Source organism: Bison bison, unplaced genomic scaffold, assembly GCF_000754665.1.
Source record: "Bison bison bison isolate TAMUID 2011002044 unplaced genomic scaffold, Bison_UMD1.0 scf7180017864234, whole genome shotgun sequence".
Classification (NCBI taxonomy): domain Eukaryota; kingdom Metazoa; phylum Chordata; class Mammalia; order Artiodactyla; family Bovidae; genus Bison; species Bison bison.
Window position 1 is genome coordinate 271,448 of NW_011494806.1, and position 20,073 is coordinate 291,520.

General features: G+C 44.0%; 2 protein-coding genes across 3 annotated transcripts in view; both read left to right on the forward strand.

The window, feature by feature from the left end:
• Positions 1–4,882, forward strand: part of SALL2 (spalt-like transcription factor 2) — a 14,108-nt gene extending 9,226 nt beyond the window's left edge. Inside the window, exons 3-4 of the mRNA XM_010846250.1 lie at positions 271–3,081; positions 3,525–4,882. Coding sequence (XP_010844552.1) covers positions 271–3,081; positions 3,525–3,941 — 3,228 coding nt within the window. The 3' untranslated portion in view covers positions 3,942–4,882. The remainder of the gene's footprint in view (positions 1–270; positions 3,082–3,524) is intronic.
• A 6,916-nt stretch (positions 4,883–11,798) lies between these two features.
• METTL3 (methyltransferase like 3) overlaps positions 11,799–20,073 on the forward strand; it is a 15,677-nt gene continuing 7,402 nt past the window's right edge. For both annotated transcript variants that reach the window (XM_010846252.1, XM_010846251.1), the window contains exon 1: positions 11,799–12,030. In XM_010846252.1, coding sequence (XP_010844554.1) covers positions 11,931–12,030 — 100 coding nt within the window. In that variant the 5' untranslated portion in view covers positions 11,799–11,930. The remainder of the gene's footprint in view (positions 12,031–20,073) is intronic.

Genomic DNA, 20,073 nt, shown 5'->3' on the forward strand with positions numbered 1-20,073 from the left:
CCTCCCAGCTAGTCCTTCCGCCCGCCGGTGACCCGGGGTGCGAGCGGATGGAAGGGGGACAGTAGCTTGTGCATGCCCACTCCTCCCTGGCCCCCAGTGCTGGCGTGTCGTGTCCAGGCGGGTCAGCCCTGAGCTCTAGCCTTCTGCACGGCCTGATGGTGAGCTCATCTCCCCACCCCCACTAGCGGTTACTGGGCTCGTTGTTAATTACAGCCTGTGTATACCCATCCCAACCGCACCACCCACGCTCTCTCCTTGTGTTCTCCCCCAGGTGATGTGAGCGAGGACGACCACCCCCAAGTCTGTGCCAAGTGCTGCGCACAATTCACTGACCCAACCGAATTCCTCGCCCACCAGAATGCATGTTCTACTGATCCCCCTGTAATGGTGATAATTGGGGGCCAGGAGAACCCCAACAACTCTTCGACCTCTTGCGAACCCCGGCCTGAGGGCCACAGTAGTCCGCAGGCCATGGAAGCTGAGCAAAGCAACCCCTCGGACTGCGCGTCCTCTGTACCCACAGATCCCACCTGGGGCCCAGAGCGGAGGGGAGAGGAGTCGTCCGGGCACTTCCTCATTGCTGCCACAGGTACAGCAGCTGGGGGAGGTGGGGGCCTGATCTTGGCCAGCCCCAAGCTGGGAGCAACTCCATTACCGCCGGAGTCAACCCCTGCACCCCCTCCTCCTCCGCCTCCTCCTCCCCCCCCAGGGGTAGGCAGTGGCCACTTGAACATCCCTCTGATCTTGGAAGAACTCCGGGTGCTGCAGCAGCGCCAGATTCATCAGATGCAGATGACTGAGCAAATCTGCCGGCAGGTGCTGCTGCTAGGCTCCTTAGGCCAGACAGTGGGCACCCCTTCCAGTCCCTCGGAGCTGCCTGGGACAGGGACTGCCTCCTCCACCAAACCCCTGCTTCCTCTCTTCAGCCCCATCAAACCTGTCCAAACTGGCAAAACACTGGCACCTTCCTCCACCTCTTCCTCAGGGGCAGAAGCACCCAAGCAGGCTTTCTTCCACCTTTACCACCCCTTGGGGTCACAGCACCCTTTTTCTGCTGGTGTGGTCGGGCGAAGCCACAAACCCACCCCTGCACCCTCCCCGGCCCTGTCAGGCAGCACGGATCAGCTGATCGCCTCGCCTCACCTGGCTTTCCCAGGCACCACAGGACTCCTGGCAGCGCAGTGTCTTGGGGCAGCCCGGGGCCTCGAGGCTGCTGCTTCCCCAGGGCTCCTGAAGCCAAAGAATGGAGGTGGAGAGTTGGGTTATGGGGAAGTGATGGGCCCCTTGGAGAAGCCCGGTGGGAGGCACAAGTGCCGCTTCTGCGCCAAAGTATTTGGTAGTGACAGTGCCCTGCAGATCCACCTGCGTTCCCACACAGGCGAGAGACCCTATAAGTGTAATGTGTGTGGCAACCGCTTTACCACGAGAGGCAACCTCAAAGTGCATTTCCATCGGCATCGGGAGAAGTACCCACATGTGCAGATGAACCCTCACCCGGTGCCAGAGCATCTAGACTACGTTATCACCAGCAGCGGCCTGCCCTATGGTATGTCGGTGCCACCAGAAAAGGCCGAGGAGGAGGCCGCTGTGCCGGGTGGAGGTGTGGAACGCAAGCCTCTGGTGGCCTCCACTGCTGCCCTCAGTGCCACAGAGAGCCTCACACTGCTCTCCACTGGTGCAGGCACCACTACGGCTCCTGCGCTTCCTGCTTTCAATAAGTTTGTGCTCATGAAAGCGGTAGAGCCAAAGAATAAAGCGGATGAAAACACCCCGCCCGGGAGTGAGGGCTCAGCCATCACCGGAGTGGCAGAAAGTGGCTCAGCAACCCGCATGCAGCTAAGTAAGCTAGTGACATCGCTACCCAGCTGGGCCCTGCTTACCAACCACTTGAAGTCCACTGGTAGCTTCCCTTTCCCTTATGTGCTGGAGCCCTTGGGGGCTTCACCCTCCGAGACCTCCAAGCTTCAGCAGCTGGTAGAAAAGATTGACCGTCAAGGAGCTGTGGCAGTGGCCTCTACTGCCTCGGGTGCCCCCACCACCTCTGCCCCTGCAGCTTCATCATCAGCCTCATCTGGACCCAACCAGTGTGTCATTTGTCTCCGGGTGCTGAGCTGTCCTCGGGCACTGCGCCTGCATTATGGCCAGCATGGAGGTGAGCGGCCCTTCAAATGCAAAGTGTGTGGCAGAGCTTTCTCTACCCGGGGCAATCTGCGTGCACATTTCGTGGGCCATAAGGCTAGTCCAGCTGCCCGGGCCCAGAACTCCTGCCCCATTTGCCAGAAGAAGTTCACCAACGCTGTTACTCTGCAGCAGCATGTTCGGATGCACCTGGGGGGCCAGATCCCCAATGGTGGCACTGCACTCCCTGAAGCGGGGGGAGCTGCCCAGGAGAACGGCTCTGAGCAATCGACAGTCTCCGGAGCCGGGGGCTTCCCCCAGCAGCCATCCCAGCAGCCATCCCCAGAGGAGGAGTTGTCTGAAGAAGAGGAAGAGGATGAAGAAGAGGAAGAAGATGTGACCGATGAAGATTCTCTGGCCGGAAGAGGCTCTGAAAGTGGAGGTGAGAAGGCGATATCCGTGCGAGGTGATTCAGAAGAGGCCTCTGGCACTGAGGAGGAAGTGGGGACTGTGGCGGCAGTGACCACAGCTGGGAAGGAGATGGACACTAATGAGAAGGCCATTCAACAGCCATGTCTGCTGCCACCACCACCACCTGACACCCTGGATCAGACGCAGCCAATGGAGCAGGGAGGCAGTGATGCTGCCGGAGGCACGGAAGAAGGGGGAAAACCTGAGAGGAGCTCCAGCCCAGGGTCAGCGCCGGCCCTTGAAGGGGAAGGCAGCAGCACCCCGTTGGTGGAGGAGCTGAGCCTGCAGGAAGTGATGAGAAAGGAGCCCGGGGAAAGCAGTGGCCGAAAAGCCTGTGAAGTGTGTGGCCAGACCTTTCCCACCCAGGCAGCTCTGGAGGAGCATCAGAAAACCCACCCCAAGGAGGGGCTGCTCTTCACTTGTGTTTTCTGCAGGCAGGGCTTTCTCGAGCGGGCTACCCTCAAGAAGCACATGCTGCTGGCCCACCACCAGGTACAGCCCTTTGCCCCCCATGGCCCTCAGAATATTGCTGCTCTTTCCTTGGTCCCAGGCTGCTCACCCTCTATCACTTCCCCAGGGCTCTCTCCCTTTCCCCGAAAAGATGACCCCACCATCCCATGAACCAGTTTTTCTGTACCTGCTGCCCCTTGACCCAAGGAGCAGGAAGTGAGAGCTCTGTAGAAGGACCTCCCAGATGTATGAGCGTTTATTTGTCTGTTTCTCTGAGTTCTTAGATGTCCTTAATGACTTTTCTCTAATCCCCGAGCTTCGAAATTGCTGAGCTCACGGCAACTGCCCCCTGAGAAACTTTTCTTCCCTCTTCATTCATTGTACCTGAGGAAAATAGATTCGCTACAGCTTTTACATTCCCAAGAAGAACCCTTTCCAGCTTCCCTGAGAATGACCCTTCTTCCCTCTCCTCTCCCCTTTGGCAGGTGCACCTGAGCACCCACATATGGAATTACAGCCCACCCCGAAGGGGGCAGCACCTGTCCCTGGAGGGCCTAGGGCCACTCCTCTCTGGTGACCAGGTCAGCCTGCATGACTTCTTGTCCCAGGGCATTCCTTCCCAGCTGGTGAGGGTGGGCCCGCTGTCTCTTTGGAACCAGGACACAACCTTCCTGTCAAGTGACCTGCCCACCAAGCCCCAGACTTCCAGTTCCATCTCCATCTCCACTGCCAGTTCAGGCCCTGCACCACCAGTGCTGTTTGGCCCAGGAACTGAGGCTGGGAAGTTGCCTCCAGCAGTGGTGGGATCCAGAGAAGCCAAGGAGAAGAGAGCTCCCCTTTTCTTCTTTAGGCCTCTTGCATCCAAGACAGTGCCTGGGAAGCCCATCTTAGAAGAGAAGTAGCACATTGTACATTCCTTCTCCTTCCGCGTGCCAACAGTGAAAATGGAACAATATCTGTCTCTCGTGGCCCAGCCCCAGGGGGTAGGGAGAAATGAAAGGCACAGGACACTCTTCCTGCTAGTAAGGCACTCGTGTCTTAGTCACATTAAGGCAAAGGTGTTGGCTGCTTAATATGCCAAGATATTCTGAGCTTCTCATATCCTTCATCTTTGCCTCTCACAGTTAGCAAACAAGTGGATTTCTTGCTGAGAGGTCTCCCATGGGATGGCTATTTGGGGGAAGGAAATGTGAAGTTCATATCTTTAGCAAGCATTGTTCATGAGGGTAGTTGAAGGACTGATGGAAAGTTGAGTGTTGTAAAGCATAAGGCTTGCTGCAAACCTGGATGATTAATAAAGGGGCGAGATGTAAAGGAGGAGACCTCAAATTCTTGATTGGATGGGTCGATGGGTCTCATGAATGTTCTTTTGGACTCATGGTGACTTTAGTGTGCCACAGTGCACTGTGGATCAGAGGGGTTTCCTAGCACTAGTGTGCTTCTAGTTTTAGATAACTCCCTCCTTTATTCCCTAGCCCCTTGTATTTTCCTTATCTTCCTCTCTCAAGGTCCACTTCCTCCCCATTGTGCCTGCCCATGGACCTGGGTTTGTGTCTTTGCCACTGTCTGGTTAATAGAGTCCCAGACTTTGGGAGAGGAGCCCAGGTGCTGTCCTCCCTGCCTCTCTGTCTTGTAATGAGATGTAGTATTTACTCTTAACATAGGATCATCTGGAACAGGAGTTCTGAGGAGGAAGGAGTGAAGATTCTGCTATTGACTGATGTGAGTGATGGCTCCTCCAAAGGTGTAGGCTCCAGAGTTTCCTAACATAGTAAAATGTGAAGACCAGACAAGGGAGATATTAGTGTCTTTCCCTTTTCATTAAAGGTGTTTTAACCAAATATTTGTGTGTTTCTCCTTATTTCATGACTAAATAGCCAGCTGGGGTGTGATATGGTTATTCCCTAACATTGAGATTCCCTTACCACCTACATCTCCTGCCAAAGCTGAACATATGGTGGTGAAGTATTTAATTTGCTCAGCCTTGTCCTAAAACAACCTTCACTGAATGTAATTTCCTTGTTGAAATGGTGTTTGTGTTCTCAAAAGGTAGAGGATTTGCTCACAGTTTACAGCCGTTGTCCAGGTTTTCTCTTTGCCTAGATGCTTCCACCACCAAGCTTTTGTATTTTATTTTGTTTTTTGTTTTGTTTGTAGTTTGAACGCTATCAGTCTTTCCTGAAACCTAAGCCAGCCTAGCTGACATCAGTTAATCTGCAGAACGAAGGTGAATTCATCTTTATGATCCTTGGTCTAATATTATAAACAATTAAAAAAAATAATTCAACCCTAATAATTTCTACCAACAAGGTAATATAAAGGAGAATTTTTAGCAGAGGAAATGCATTGGGGGTGGGTGTGTCTGTGTGTGTGTATATATATATATATATATATTTTTTTTTTTTCCTTTTTTGTTTTGTCTCCACAATATGGTAAGGTTCAGACTCTTAGACCTTGCTTTCCTAAAGAAAACATTCTCTGGAATTTTTTCTAATTTTTGCTTTTGTAAGATATCACTGAAACCATGTGCTAAAGGGATAGGACTGGTAAAATGATTTGCCTGAAGACATGTAGCCAATCAGTTGCAGAAGTGGATTAAGAACCCAGGTCAGCAGAAACTCAGTTTCACTGCTACTACCTTCAGGGGTGGTACTTGCTTCCGGTTCCATCACTGGACTCCTAAAGTGAGGCTGGCTGGAAGACTGAAGGGAAAAGGTGAGTAAACCTGTTCCTGAACAGAGGTTTAATTCCAGTGGCCTCCTGGAGCCGTACCCATTCCCCTTTAAAGGTACTAGTGAATAGGACATGACAATCTTGTGAAGTAGGCTGGGGAAGAAACAGCTCCTGTCTCTTTAATTCCCTACCAAAGCTTTATAAATCTGTTTTTCCTTTCAGCCTATGGAAGGAGGTGGGTCACCAATCCTTCTATTCCCTTACCTCCCCACCCCCACTGGACATAGATAATGCCATTTAACTAATTAAACTTGACTTGCCCTCTCTTTTCATGCCAGTTCCCATTATGATAACAGCTGTCAGTGAGGCTCCTACTAATGGATACTTCCTTGGTCAGGTCAGCCCTGAGCCTGACTTCCCACCCTCCTTCATAGCTCTACTTTATTTTTCCTTCTATCTACTTTTCATTCTTTTCCTCCCCTGCTTTTTCTTCTTTCATTGACCTCTGACAGCTTTTATTTCTTTTCTATCTTATTCTCTTAGAGCCTCTTCAAAGCCCACTCCAATCCCCATCCTCAACCCCATCCTTTCTTACTCTCAATAACTTCTCATTTGATCATTTCTTTGGAAAGTGAATTAACTCTAACCTGCTGCATTAAATATGTAAATAAATGCAGCCTGCAAAACACTTTACCTGAAATAGGCATCGTGGATTCAGTTCAAACTAGATGGATAAACAGATGACTTAACTATAAGAAGCAAGAGACAGTTTCTTAGCTCATTCATTCAGTTCAATTTTGAGGATTTGTTTCAGAAACCAAGTGCTGGGTAGGTACAAAGGTAAAGAAGACATACTTATGCCCCAAAGGGAGCTCAGTAAAAGAAGAGGGAAAATGTAAACATATTTTTATATGGTGGTAGCAAATACTGTGCTAAGACACAGTGGCCTGTGGGATTCCAGAAAGGGAAATGACTAACTGATGATACAAAGATAGAGAAAGGCGAGGGGACATACAGTTCTCTTACATTCAGCTTTCATAATAACCATGCTGAAATAAATTAACAGAATCCATATGACGACCTAAGGACAAATGGAGTTACCATGTAAAAACCTATATAAGGTACATCAAGTCCCCTTTGGCAGAAACAGATACGTGCTACTTCCAAGATGTCCCTTCAAGAAAGAACTGGCTACCTAGCTTCAAGAAACCTGGTTAGAGAATTCCATGGCAGTCCACTGGTGAGGATTCTGCTCTCACTGCTAAAGGCCAGGTTTGATATCTGGTTGAAGGAACTAAAATCCCACAAGCTTCACGGAGTGACCAACAAAAGGAGCCTGGACAGCCTCCAGTTGTCCTCTCCAGCCCCTGGTCAAAGACTAAGCAAGGTGGTGGGTGGTATAGGGCTTAGCCATTGCCAGGGAACATGGGACTAATGTACAGTTCTTACCATGGAACTCCCCAGTGGTCTGGCAGCCACTATCACAGCTGCAGCATTGATAGCTTTGGACAGCTCTCCCAACCCAATCCCACTTTCTTCACCCCTCCTCCTCACTTTTTTTTTTTTAACAAGTGTTACTTCCCAATAAAACTTTTACACTCCTTTGTCTCAGCATCAGCTTCTCCCAGATTTCAACTTGTGTCACCCCTCAAAAAGGTCTCAATTCTATTGGCACATTTTCGTCTCTCACAATTTCTACTCCTAGGATTCTGGTTTACTGTCCCTGGAACTTCTTAGTAAACATCTATCTCCTGATTCCCAGAAGAGATCTCACTCACATGACTTTCCCTCAGACCCAGCTTTGACTTCCCTTTACATTTCCTTGTTTTTCTTAATGTTTAACAACAGATTTACTAGCCCCAATGGACATTATGCTTTTGATTATATAATTTTAAAATGTGAGTAAGGACAAAAGTGAAGAAAGAAAACATGTGACCAAAGAACCAGTTAGGAAGTGTACTATTTGGTCAATACTGTGGATGATACAGTAACCCGTTGCTATGTAACAAACCATACAAAACTTAGGGTCTTACAAATAATTATGTATTAGCTTGTGAGTCCATGGGTCTGAACAGCCTTCAGCTAGGATGGCTTGTTTGTGTTCCAGGTGGTGAGGGCTGAGCTCACTCAGCAGCTTCAATTTGGGCTGGAGGATCCAAGATGGCCTCACTCACTTCTGGCCCCTCAGCTGAATGACTGGAATGCTGGAACCTCTCTCCTTAGAGTCTTTCATTCTCCAGGATCTCTTTTTGACATCTTTCAATCTCTAGAATTTCTCTCTCTCTTTTTCTCCCTCTCCCTCACTCTCTCTTCAAGTGGTTTAGCTATTAGGATAAATGGACTTCCATAAAGGCCTAGTTCTCTAGGATGACAAAAGCAGAAACTGCAAGGCTTCTTAAGGCCTAGAATCTGAAACTCAAAGAATATCATCTCTGCCACTTTCTCTTGGCCAAAGCTAGTCAGAAGGCCAGTTCAGATTCAAGAGGAGAAAAACAAGCTTTACCTTGTTTTTACCCTCATTGGGAAGAGTGACAGTCACACTGCATAAGGGTATGTGGGATGGGAGCCATTACTGTTGTGGCTAACTCTGAACACTACCAGAGCAGATAAGGAGATTACCAGAAAGTTAGGAGATGTAGTGCCTGCAGCAATTATCTGCTCACAACTAGGCTTTCAGTCTTTGGACTAGAAGAGGTCTGGGTGAGAGTCAGTCCTCCTCTCTGCACTGCTCATAGTTGTATGCAGACTGGCGAAGAGGGGGCCCAGATAAGAAAGCAGTGGCTTTCTTTTGAGCTGAAAACTGGTCCTGAGGCCTCTAGAAGAAAATCCCTCTATAAGCAGATCATGCTAAGTGGTCCTCTTGTGCTCCTAAAATTTGCCTGGTTTATTACTGTAATAGTTTAAAAAGTGAATGTTAAAGTAAAAACTTCTGGGAGCTCCCCTTAATTTGGCTGACTTTCAGGAGTACCTGTACTGCCACTTTGGCTTCCTCTGTAGGTGAGAGGAGGCAATTCAGGTCATGCGTATCCTGAATTCTACCAGAGCTTGAATCTCTTCCACTAGACAAATTCTTCCTTAGACAAAAATGCTTATAAGTTAAAGGGATGACCTGTGGAAATCTGTCTTTGAGATGAATCAACCCTCTTCAGCTTCTGCAAAGCTATATCCAATACTGTCTTTCTCCCCCAGGACTACTTCATTTTACTGCTATATAGTTACTACATATTTCATTTCTATGTGTTAAGGACCTTGAAAGAAAGAGTGATCTTACAGTAAGTGAGGGATTCAGATTTGTGAACAATTAACTCTAACAGCTCTCTAATAGAGCAATAATGGGATTATCTTCCTTTAGTAATAATGCATGCATCTAAACATAGGGTCACACAGAATATATCCTAAATGAAAGTGCAAAAGCATCCTTTGTCAACTTTCTTGAGGGTCGTTGTTAGAACCAGGTTTATTAAAGAAAGCAAAACCCCTTAGGTAGAGCAGTCCCTTAGAAGTAGTCTCTTGTGATCAGCCAACTTCACCAAGAGTATTTCTGCTAGGTAAGATAGCATTTTTGCTTCTTTTTTTTCAAGGCTGCACTGAGTCTTCGTTGCAGCATGCAGGCGCTCTAGTTGCCGCACGTGGGTTTGGTTGCCCACAGTATGTGGGATCTTGGTTCACTAACCAGCGATCAAACCTGTGTCCCATGCATTGGAAGGCCAATTCTTAACCATGGCTGTCATGGAAATTCCATTTCTCCTTCTAATTAGTATAATCCTAAAAATTAAATGTCCAGAGATGCTCATATGAGCCCATATTCATTTCCGTGTCCTGCATTTCAATGCTTAAAGGAACACAAGGCAAATTAAATTCAGAAAATGAAATGGAGATGAATATTTTGATCACTACTAAATCTGCACAGTACCTAGCACATAATTGGTCACTCAGTAAATATTTGCTGAATAAATGAATGAAACCGCCACATTCCAATATACGTACATCTTTCTTCTTAGTAATCCCTCTTCATTTTCATCCCTTCCTTTCCATTACTATCCATAGATGGCTTCTGACTTAAAGATTCTATGATGAAACTGTTACCATAGGCTGCTAATCATTTCCCCTATCTCTAAACTTTTTTCCCCATCTCAATTCAACCAAAATATCAGCTCCCCTAAAATATTCCCTATACGCAAATCTTAAAATGTCCCCTGTTGTATTCTGAATAAATTGCAAGGTAACAGGTACCTTTTGCAATCTAGCTTCAAATATAGAAACAAATATTCTCCCAAATTCCCAAATATAATTTTCTATGTTCTAGCCAAATTAATCTGGTTCAACATGGCATACACCATGCTTTCCTACATCGAGTCTAGACCTTCGCTTTTATCATGTTCTTAGTCTGGAATTCTTTCTTATACTTCACCTACTTAAGTCCTAGCTGTCATTTCAAGCCTGAATCTTGATGTCACCTTCTTTCCAATGCCATCTTGGATCATCTGGGCTTGGAATGTCCTCCCTTCTTTGCAGTCACGTTTGTTTTTTAAGCCTATGTTCATGCTGCCTTACGTTGCAAAGATGGTTCAATATCAGTAAAGGGGGTCGGTTTTGGCTCCTTTACCAGACCAGAGACTCTGAAAACAGGGGCCATGCCTTCTGAAGCTGTTCTTTCTGGTAGTGTTTGGCATTCCACAGAGTTGATAAATCAATGGTTCCCAAATACTTCCATTCAGAGGATCCCATTAAAAAAAAAAAAGTTTTTACTATACAGAGAATTTCACATACCAAACTGTTTGGCTCCGATGATTTTCTTAAACAACGTGTTCATGCCCACAATAAGAAATGCAGCACAACCAGAACCTCAGAAGTCCCCTAGTACCCCCTCTGAGGAGTCGATCTTACTTTTACTTATTAATTTAGCCTCCCCCCACCTAGCCCCCACCTTCCCCAACTTGTGAGGATCTTAAGTTCCCCTACCAGAGATCAAACAGGGTACTGAGCAGTGAAAGTGTGAACTCCTAACCACTGGACCGCCTGAGAGTTCCCTGAAGAATCTACTTTAACGTATTACATATGATACTTGTAGATTTGGTATAATAGTGAGAATACGTATATGTAATCTCTTTATCCAACCAGCCCATCCTAAAAGAGATCAGTCCTGGGTGTTCATTGGAAGGTCTGATGTTGAGGCTGAAACTCCAATACTTTGGCCACCTCATGTGAAGAGCTGACTCATTGGAAAAGACCCTGATGCTGGGAAAGACCGAGGGCAGGAGGAAAGTGAAAGTGAAGTCACTCAGTCATGTCCGACTCTTTGCGACCCCTTGGGCTGTAGGCTACCAGCCTTCCTCTGTCCATGGGATTCTCCAGGCAAGGATACTGGAGTGGGTTACCATTTCCTTCTCCAGGGAATCTTCCCGACCCAGGGATCGAGCCCAGGTCTCCTGCATGGGAGGCAGACGCTTTAACCTCTGAGCCACCAGGAGAAGGGGACAAACAGAGGATGAGATAGTTGGATGGCATCACCGACTCGATGGACATGGGTTTGGGTGGACTCTGGGAGTTGGTGATGGACAGACAGGGAGGCCTGGCGTGCTGCAATTCATGGGATCGCAAAGAGTCGGACACGACTGAGCGACTGAACTAACTGAACTGAATCTCTTTACAGTATCTCTGTCCCATCAGTCCTCTTCCCTCAAAGAAGCATACGCAGTGGTATATTTTTGTAAACAAGTGCACGGAAACAGCAGCAGCACGGAAACATGAACTTACATCTTTAGTGGCAAAGGTATGCTAGTGTCAAACTGTCCAAAGTAATTAGTGATCCTTCATTTCAAAAATCGGGATTACACACGCTGCCCTGGAGCGCCGCCTTAACGCACTCGGACGCATTTCCTAATACTCCACATGGCCGCATGCGCGGCTATAAGCAACATGGCAGCTTTGCCAGACACCAACACGGCAACCACAGCCTCAACGCACCCGGAAGCGCGAAAGAGCGCCTGTAAAAAACATAGCTGCCATTCTGCCAACACTTATGGTGGCTCTCATTTCAGCTTCAAAGGGAGAGGGAAACCGGAAGTGACTTTCCCTCCATAGCATCTGCTGGGATCTCTTTCCGGCTAGCCTTGAGGGTGTCCGCGTGAGAGAGTTAGGCAATTTCTTGAAGCCAGAACTGGGAAGCGCTAGTCCGCCGTGCCTAGTTGGAGACGTGGCCGGGCCACGAGACTGAAATGTCGGACACGTGGAGCTCTATCCAGGCCCACAAAAAGCAGCTGGACTCACTGCGGGAGAGGCTGCAGCGGAGGCGGAAGCAGGACTCGGGGCACTTGGGTGAGGCGCGGGGTTGTTGGGGCCGATGCCTTGCTAGAGAGGGCTTGAGGGAACCCTGGAGAAAAAAGCTCCCGAGTTGGTGCCTTTCCTCAAACGTCTGTTTCTTTAACGCTTCATACATTGGTTCCGGTTCTCTTCCCCCTCAGCAGCACAGATGCTTCATTTTCCTGCAGGTAGTAGCGGCTTCTTCTCACCCTGGGCTCTGGTTCCTCCAGTTCTCTTTCCCAGGTCGGAAGCTCCCTTCGCATCTTCGCGTCCCCCCGTCTCGTTGACTGACGTTTCTTAAGTCTACGAGAGCGTCCCGTTTGCTAGGCCTTTCAGCCCCTATTCCTTGAAGCAGCAAGTCCCTTTTTATGGTTAACTCCCATAGCGCTTTGTTCTTCCCTTGGTTATAGCAATTGCTTTGTATTGGTCGTTTCTTTGCGATTCTGGGCACCGTGAGAACAAGTACTGAGCCTTTATATCTACAGTGCCCAGTTCAGTGGTCCTCACAGAGTTGGCACTCGATGTTGCTGAATGAGTAAAAGGAAGTGGCATTGGTTTAGCCATTTACACACCGAGCAGGAATCTGAAAACATTTGTTTTGAAACTTCTTCCCCCCTCCTATTGACCCGTGTCACAGTCTTAAAACTTGAAGGAACCTCAAAAGATTGTCTACTCATACCACATCCCCTACACAAACACTTAATTATCTAAAGCAAATCAATTAAAGATCTGCAAGGATAATGAGTACGTACCACTCTTGTGGCAACTTGCATTGTTTATCAGTATACCCGAGTCCATTTCTAAATCTTGTGTTGAAGTATATTAGGTCTATGCACTTGTATTCTGGCCCTTGAAACTAAAAGATGCCTTGGCAGGACTCTTACACCAAAATAAGTGGACATCTATCGAGTATCTACATGAGTCTAGTTAGACAAAAATTAGACCGTGTCCCTGCCCTCAAGGAGTTTAAAATTTAATTGGGAATAAAGGAGAAGTCAGAAATACATGATGGTATATGTAAAATGCCAAATGAATTAATTCCACAATGAGCATAGTGAAGGTAGAACTAACAAGAGTCAGTCTAGTCAGTGAAGGCATCATGGAAGAGTTGACACTTGGAATTTGGTCTCAGTGGCTATATAGGACTTAAATAACTAAAGAGATGGTAAGAGGGCAGAGCAAGTAGAGGAAGAAGTGCAAGTCATATTACCAAGGATTAATTAATAGAAATTCCACTTCACTTTTACATGGTATTAACCACACTTTGGTATTAACCAAACTTTGTGCTGTATGCAAATCCAACCACTAGAGTCTGAAAACTTCATCAGGGTCCTTGCTGAGCATGTTTAATAATTTTGAAAGCAAGATCTATTCTCCCTTGAACATAAGTATTCTTTTGGAATATAAATATCTCTTGATTTGTACATCCACTTAATAAAATATGGTTAAGACTTTTAGTATAGCCACTTGATATAATTTAGATTCCTGTAAAATTGTTTTTGAGTTTGTGATTAAACATGTATTACCTTCTAGCCCAGAGCTTTGATGGGCCTATTTGGTCTTTAGGGGATAGGTAGAGATGAAACACACAAATTAAGTCAGCCAGCCTATCATTGTTCTTCCATTGAGTTATTTTGGTTATTCCAAAGAATCTGTTTCTTTAAGGGTTAGGATTCTTAGGAAAACATTGTGAAACACTCTCTTAACCAGTTTGTCATGTAAGATATAACCAAAGGCTACATGAAAATTCAGATCATTTAGTTCTTTTCTCACAGGAAATAAAAATGTTCTTACCACATCTATATTTTTATAGGGTTACTGAAATCTGATACTTAATTATTTACTGCTGAGCTCAATATTAAAAGACAAGGATGTTTAAATAAACTGAAATGTATCCATGTCATTAATAAATGCAAAATATTATGAACAAAGAATCACTGGGAGACCTTTGTTAGCTTGGCATTTTTAAGGTATAACTTAAAAAAAAATTATGGCAAAAGTACACATACCATAAAATACCATCTAACCATTTTAAAATGTATAGTTGATAGTGTGATATATATTCACATTGTTGTGCCACCAGTCTCCAAAATTCTTTTGTCTTGCAAAACTGAAATTCACTATTCTCCCTTCATCCCAGTCCCTGGCAACCACCATTCTACTTTGTTTCTGTGAGTTTGACTACTCTAGATACCTTGTGAAAATGGAATCATGAAGTGTTTGACTGATTTCCTTTAGCACATCCTCAAGGTTCATCTATGTTGTAGCACGTGTCATAATTTCCTTCCTTTTTAAAGCTGAATAATATTCCATTGTATGTATATACCACATTTTCTTTATCCATTTATCCATTGGTGGATACTTGAGGGTTGCTTCCACATTTTGGCTATTGTGAATAATGCTGCTGTGAACACAGGTGTAACAGGTTATCACTTCAAGATTCTGTTTTCAACTTTTTTGGACATATAACAGAAGTGGAATTGCTGGAGCATATGGTAATTCTATTTTTAATTTGCTTAGGAGCTGCCACACTGTTTTCCATAGAATAAAGTAGATTTCTGAAATGAGGATTATTACTTTCAATAAATGTTTATTTCATTAATTGAAACAAAATAAACTTGGCGCAGCTTCAGTTCAGTTCAGTTCAGTCGCTCAGTCGTGTCCGATTCTTTGCGACCCCATGAACCACAGCACTCCAGGCCTCCCTGTCCATCACCATCTCCTGGAGTTCACTCAAACTCATGTTGTCCATCGAGTCGGTGATGCCATCCAGCCATCTCATCCGCTGTCGTCCCCTTCTCCTCCTGCCCCGAATCTCTCCCAGCATCAGAGTCTTTTCCAATGAGTCAACTCTTCACATGAGGTGGCCAAAGTACTGGAGTTTAAGCTTTAGCTCAGTCCTTCCAGAGAACACCCAGGACTGATCTCCTTTAGAATGGACTAGTTGGATCTCCTTGCAGTCCAAGGGACTCTCAAGAGTCTTCTCCAACACCACAGTTCAAAAGCATCAATTCTTCAGCACTCAGCTTTCTTCACAGTCCAACTCTCACATCCATACATGGCGCAGCTTAGCACATAGTGAATATGTGAACTGCTCAATGTATTTCATCAATGGAATTGAAGATGTGAATATGGATATTGACATGTTTTAGAGGTCAGCAAGTTCACAATCTGGCCATATTTTTATGTCTTCAAGCTAGTATTTTATCTATCTTCAACAGAGCTCTTAAAACTCAAGTATTAAGTATTCCTTTGCTGAGCCCAACACATTATATTTTTCATTAGATTAGAAGTGGAGAATCAACATAGTTAACCAGCATAATGGAAGTGCTCAATAAATGTACTGAATTAATAACTGAACGGATACTTTCTGAAGGAGTTGGAACTCAGGGATTCCTAATTATTTTCCGCCCATAACCCATTTTAAGAATGATAAAGGGTTGGAATCTTTCCCCCAAATTTGTGTATCTGTGCACAAATTTGTGTTTGACTTCAGGGAATTCAGAGTGGCTCAAGCCCATCTATAAATAACAGTTACATTAATCAGCTGTTAAATTTTGTTCCAAATATTAAATGTGAGCCTCCTCCTCCTAGTAACCTTAAAAGAGCTATTTTCAGCTCCATGTCCTGAATGCAATGAAAAGAATACTCCCAGGAGGTGTTACTAACATAAGGATTCATAACCAGAATCACAGAACTGTATTAAAACTTAAGTATTGGTCAAATTACCAAAAAGAAAAAAAGATTTGTATCCAATTCTAGGGATTGAAAATATATGTTAAAGTGGTTCTTTATCATAGAGTTCTTGCTGTAAGAAAAAGTCATTAAACATAACTCAAAGAACATATAAATTTTGTTAGTAGAGAAAGCAAAAATTGTAAGAAATGTTTATATTACAGTCTTCATAGTATCTTTTCAACTTAATGATATTAACATCGGAACAAACTCAGTGCTTTTCCTCACTGATATAATGTCTGCTAGGTGTTGAAAGTTTACATGAAAAAACGTGTAGTATATTTTAGAAATAGCATGTAACATTTGCATGAAAAGTCTGATAAACTAGTTGGTAGAAAATGAACATCTAACCAAACATCTAACCAGCATTAAGATCCAACCAAATTTATAAATTGTTATTAAATATGATAATAGATGTAATAATGTCAAGTAGATTGCTTTATTCTTTGAACTATTAGATTCTGGACTTCATTTAAAATAAATTCAATCAACAAAATGTTTATCATGGAAATAATGTGGTATTATTGCATATTTAAGCCAAGCATCTCAAGAACCATTGTGGCAAAAAGGAAAGTAATGTGACAGTGAATAAGTGTGTTCCTGAACAGAATTTGGGTTAGATTACATTAACAAGAATGAAACACTGATTGAAATGTTGAAATTATGGAAAATGCTTACTATTTACTTTAATCAGTGACAACACTTATTTTCTTTTAAGTCAGAAGGGCAAGAAACAAGCAAAATATGCTAATTTAAAAGGTAATAGGTCTCCAAAGAAGACATGCAAATGACCAACAGGTGTTTGAAAACTTGTTCAACATCACTAATCATCAGGGGAATGCAAATCATAACCATAATAAGATATCATCTCAAACTTGTTATTAAAAAAAAGAAAAGTGTTAGCAAGAAAAGGGAATCCTGATTCACCGATAATGGGAATGTAAACTGGCGTAGCCACTATGGAAAACAGTATGGAAGTTCCTCAGTAAGTAAAAAAATAGAATTACCATATGATCTAGCAGTTTCACTTTTAGGAATTCAAAGGATTTGAAATAAGGATTTCAAGGAGATACCTGCACATCCACGCTCATTGTAACATTATTTATGTTCACATACAGCCAAGATATGGAAGCAACCTAAACATCCATTGATGGATAAGTGGATAAAGAAAACATGAAATATACATGCAATGGGATGTTTCACAGCTAAAAGTAGGAGGAAATCCAGCCATCTGTGACAGCATGGGTGGATCTGGAGGACATTATGATAAGTGAACTAAGTCAGATGCAAATACTGTATGGTCTCACTTAGATTGTATTTGACATGTGGAATCTAAAATAGTCAAAGTCATAGAAGTAGAGTGGTGATTGCTAAGGCCTAGGGAAGGGGGAAAATGGAGAGGTGATAGTAAAAGGGTACAGAATCTCAGTTATGCAAGATAAATAAGTTCTGGAGATCTCTTACACAGTGTGTAGTGCCTATGGTTAACAGGACTGTGTTGTATACTTAACATTTTCTAAGGGGGTAGATCCTGTGTTAAGTGGTCTTACCAGATACACAAAAATAATAATAAAGGCAGCAGAAACTTTTGGGAAATGATAGATACGGTTATGGCCTTGGTGGTGGTAATGATTTAATGAGTGTAGACTGTCTCCAAACTCACTGAGTTGTATATGTTAAGATATACAACTTTTTACATGCTAATCATAATTAAGTGGTTAAAAAAAGACATAATAGAGACCCACTCCAGTGTTCTTGCCTGGAGAATCCCAGGGACGGGGGAGCCTGGTGGGCTGCCGTCTATGGGGTCGCACAGAGTCAGACATGACTGAAGCGACTTGGCAGCAGCATAGGGTGCTTAGGTCTTTATTAAAGAAATAAAACTCATACTAATGGCAAAAGAATATTAAAGGTACCTGGCAAGTAATGTTTAAATATAAAGGGGGGGATATGGATAATTTATATAGTTTATCTAAAATATTAAAAAGTTTCAAAACTGCACAGCTCTTTCTATTATCAAATTATTTATTTGGCTGTGCTGCTGGGTCTTAGTTATGGCACTCGGTATTTTCTGTCTTCCATGCGGCATGTTGCAATATGTGGGATCTTCAATTGTGGCATGCAAACTCTTAGTTGCAGCATATAGGATATAGTTCCCTAACCAAGGATCGAACACAGGCCCCCTGCATTGTTAGCATGGAGTCTTAGCCGCTGGAGCACCATGGAAGTCCCTCAAACTCTTTAATACCTTATATAATTTGCTCCCTTTAGCATACATCATGAGTTAAAATGGTCAGTACATAATGTATAAAACTGTGCATGTAATGCCTGAAATGCTAATTTTAAAACACTTTGTATTTTTTCTGCTATAATAATAAGGTTTCATCATTAATTTTGCTAGGTTAGGTTACTTAATGAAAGAAATTTTTGGTTTCTTCTGAAGAAATTTTAAATTTGACTGATTTTTTTAAAAGCTCAGAGTTTGAAACTAATGTAAATTATAATTGGGGTATTTTTAGCTCAGATTTATTAGAATCCCTCAGTTGCAAGGGACTTGAGTAGTTACCAGTTCAATCCTATTCAGTGTAAGAATTGTGCCTGTAATCTTCCAAGTAAGCTAAATAGTAATTGTCACTTAAATTTCATATGTTATCTTTAGCTTAGATTGCTTGCTCTCAGACTCTCCCATCCAGACCTTCAAAGTGCTTCCATGATTTCTATGTGTACAACACCTCCTTGCCAAAACAAAACAAGGAACTTGTTCTAGTCTGAGGTTCAGCACAACATAAAAGAATCATCAGTGAGCAAGATGAAAAAAACTCTGTCAATTATTTAATGTTTTCAGCTAGTATGAAATTGTGGAGTCTCTTTTCCACATAGGGTATAACTTATTTTCCTAAAATGTAACTGTTCCGGTAAGGTGTTTGGTATAGTTCAACTTCATTTTCCTTGGAATTCTGAGCTAAATTTTTTGAAGTCAGTTCTATTAGAGTGGAAATTTCTAAGTAACTAAAATACCTCTAAATGTAAACTAGTGGCCACTTGCTGCTGCTGCTGCTGCTGCTAAGTTGCTTCAGTTGTGTCCGACTCTGTGCCACCCCATAGACAGCAGCCCACCAGGCTTCCCCATCCCTGGGATTCTCCTGGCAAGAACACTGGAGTGGGTTGCCATTTCCTTCTCCAATGCATGAAAGTGAAAAGTGAAAGTAAAGTCGCTCAGTCGTGTCCGACTCCTAGTGACCCCGTGGCCACTTAGATAGTATTTAACAGAATTCCAGTATAGATCCTGAATGTTTAATATTTCGCTTGTATTTTAAATAAATAATCACAGATATTAGGCTTTCCCAAAGGTAATATGTTGTCCTAATTTGAGTTTCTTAAATCTTGTTAAGGTTGTGATGGCTACCCAGCTTTTGAAGTACTAGAGTAGGTTATAGGAATATACTCAGGAACTATTATTGGTGACCAGGGCTTCAGCAGTTCTATAAAATTTTTGTGTTTGAGTTATAACCCCCAACACTGTCATTTTTTATACTCTCTGATGTCCAGCGGGCTTTATTCATTAAAACTCGAACTCAGTTCTTCAAAAAGATCTCATCACAGTTTAGGTTGGTGAAAATATTCTTGATAAATTCAGGTTGATTATATCAGTTGTCATTTAGCGTGACTGAAGGGAGGTGGTATGGACATTTAAATCTACCAAGCTGCTAATTTATTTCCTTTGAAGCAGAGCAAGGAATGAAATTAGGAAATACTTCTCACCCAACATAGAAAAGAGTAAGCAGATCCCAGAAAATTTATCTTGGCAAAGCAGTGAATGCTTGGGTGTGATTTAATAAAGGGTCAGATCAGATCAGTCGCTCAGTCGTGTCCGACTCTTTGCGACCCCATGAATTGCAGCACGCCAGGCCTCCCTGTCCATCACCAACACTCGGAGTTCACTCAGACTCCTGTCCATCGAGTCAGTGATGCCATCCAGCCATCTCATCCTCTGTCGTCCTCTTCTCCTCTTGCCCCCAATCCCTCCCAGCATCAGAGTCTTTTCCAATGAGTCAACTCTCCGCATGAGGTGGCCAAAGTACTGGAGTTTCAGCTTCAGCATCATTCCTTCCAAAGAAATTCCAGGGCTGATCTCCTTCAGAATGGACTGGTTGGATCTCCTTGCAGTCCAAGGGACTCTCAAGAGTCTCCTCCAACACCACAGTTCAAAAGCATCAATTCTTCGGTGCTCAGCCTTCTTCACAGTCCAACTCTCACATCCATACATGACCACAGGAAAAACCATAGCCTTGACTAGATGGACCTTTGTTGGCAATGTAGTTT